Source organism: Pygoscelis adeliae, unplaced genomic scaffold (genome assembly GCF_000699105.1).
Source record: "Pygoscelis adeliae isolate BGI_AS28 unplaced genomic scaffold, ASM69910v1 Scaffold1, whole genome shotgun sequence".
Classification (NCBI taxonomy): domain Eukaryota; kingdom Metazoa; phylum Chordata; class Aves; order Sphenisciformes; family Spheniscidae; genus Pygoscelis; species Pygoscelis adeliae.
In genome coordinates, this window is record NW_008824051.1 from 3,261,736 (window position 1) to 3,264,128 (window position 2,393).

The following is a 2,393-nucleotide window of genomic DNA, read 5'->3' on the forward strand; positions in this document are numbered from 1 at the left end:
ATAATTTATACAGGTTTTAATTAATAGGTTTAGGACTGCCAGACATGCCAAGAAATCAAGGAAAACGAAAGATTCAATCCTAAAAATACAACCCAGGCAGAACCAATCCCAAGCACACCCACTGGGCGTGGGTGAAGGGCCCAGACCCACCTAGCATCCCAAAACCACAGCCCTGCAGAGGAATGGGACTATCCACCCATATAATGAAGCTTCGTGAGGAAGACCAGGAGAAATCGGGGGGGATGCAGAACCTGTGATGGCGGGTGTCACGGATGGCGCGGTCACTGGGGATCCTCTCGCTCTCCCGCTGGTTAAAGGCATGGAGCCGGTACGGGTCCTCGCCGCCCTTCCACCTCCGGGCACTCAGGTACCTCCGCTCTTCAAACTGATCCCAAAGGTCGTCCCAGTCCACGTCCGAGCCCTGCGCGCACAAAGTCAGCCCCGTTAGAGAGAGGAGAGACCGGAGGACACCTGACCCCGCTCCAGAGGTCCTCCCGAGCCCCGCCGGAGGTCGGTCAGCCCTGCGGCACAGGCAAGCATCGCAAGAGCAGGCTAACAAGGAGCCTCATTAGGTCTTCATGTTTGGTTTTTTTTCTTAGGTCTTGAAACAGCACGTCAAAGACAGCCTGCCAATTTGAATTTAAAATGACTAATTTGAAACCAAATTCAGGTCTCTGGTGGATCCCCCTCTCAAACAGCATGGTCTTGAGAAATATAAAAGCACAAAGGTCTTGTTAGGGTTTTAATTTCTCTCCAGCCAAAAAAACAAAGGTATTTTACACCACATGCCCCATCGCCCCTGTAACCCTTCAGGCAGAAAAGAGCCATCAGACAGGAGCAGTTTCATCAAGCACAATTCCACGTTTCCACAGCCATACCCTGGCCCCAGGGCCGGCTCCAGCAACAGGACCCTGGAAGAACGGGGCTGTCATCCTCCCAGCCCAATTTTGGTCCATCTTTGCCACAAGAAGTGTCCCACCGAGGACTTCAGCCCTACCACAGGGAGAAGAGCAGGCAAGCATGTGCCCGTGCGGTCCCTGCCCCCCAAAAAGGATGGAGGAGCTGCATTTCAGGGTTACCTGACAGCTCCGACAGCTCCGAAAGCTGTCAGGGGGTTTAAGAATATCTTAGTGGCTTGGTGCCATCAGGGGGTTTAAGCATCCCTCAGCAGCATGGTGCCGATAAGATCGCATCGTTACAGCAGCACAGCCTCTTTGATCTCAGCCTACATGTAACACGGAGAGATGCAAACATTTACAGACATCTCAGACCTAAAGAAAATTGTGATCTTATCCAATAATTGATCTTTTCTTCTTTTCTTTTCTTGCTCCCCTCCTCAGTTCACACCATCTCAAAGCCGATTTTGCCTGCTAATAGAGCAAAATGAAGCTTTTGAAATGGGTGATTTTTATCCCATAATTGATTTTACTCGCATCTGGCAGCACGTTTTCCCTAGTCCTAGGAAGGGGAGGAGGGAGCACCGGCTCCTGCACGTGAACCGTGGCAGGACCAAGCCGGGCGCCTCCAGGCACATGATACCCCACACTGCCCTGGAACACAGTGACATGAGCACCCCCAAAAAGCCAACAGAGCTCAGGGATGGAGGGGTTTCCAGATACAGGGTCGTATTCATCCTCCCCCCGTGTGACCCCACAGCCTTCTCAGGAGCTCCTCCAGCACTTACCCTAGTGCAGGGGAGATCAGAAGAACCCCCTGAGCCACCACCCATACTGGGAGAAAGTTATTCAGGACCAGGAGAAAGCTATTCAAGGCTGGGAGAAAGTTATGAAACCAGTAAGGTCACTGCAGGAGGTTTACGAGGAGGATGTACGTAACCTGCCTGCAGGCTTTTGGGAGGATTGACGTATACAGGGTGATAAATATTGTTTATGTTTTTTCTAAGGCATCTTGCAAAACGTGATTTACCACCGCAGTAAAAGATCAGGGAAAAGTGAGCCGATTCCACCGCAGAGCCACTGACAGCCTGACGTTTATAAGATTTCATGATGACCCTGAGGGGCCTGGCACTGTTAAAAGAACTGCCACAGAGTTGCAGTCCCTAAATTTTAATGCTGTGAAAAAAAGAAAAAGTTGGGTTTATCAAACTTAATAAGAAGAGAAATGTTTTTTAAAAGCAGCCACATAGCACTTAAGGCTGTTGTGTGCGTGTGTATGTGTGTATATATGTGTTAATGTCAATTAAACCAAACAGAATCATAGAATCATAGAATCATTAAGGTTGGAAGAGACCTCTAAGATCATCGAGTCCAACCGTCAACCCAACACCACCATGCCCACTAAACCATGTCCCTAAGCGCCTCATCTACCCGTCTTTTAAATACTTCCAGGGATGGTGACTCACCCACTTCCCTGGGCAGCCTGTTCCAATGTTT

The 2,393-nt window shown here is 49.8% G+C and overlaps 1 protein-coding gene across 1 annotated transcript in view; it reads right to left on the reverse strand.

Moving 5' to 3' along the window:
• Nucleotides 1–2,393, reverse strand: part of GALNT14 (polypeptide N-acetylgalactosaminyltransferase 14) — a 114,466-nt gene that overhangs the window by 63,393 nt on the left and 48,680 nt on the right. Inside the window, exon 2 of the mRNA XM_009333688.1 lies at nucleotides 252–521. Within this exon, the coding sequence (XP_009331963.1) occupies nucleotides 252–521 (270 nt within the window). The remainder of the gene's footprint in view (nucleotides 1–251; nucleotides 522–2,393) is intronic.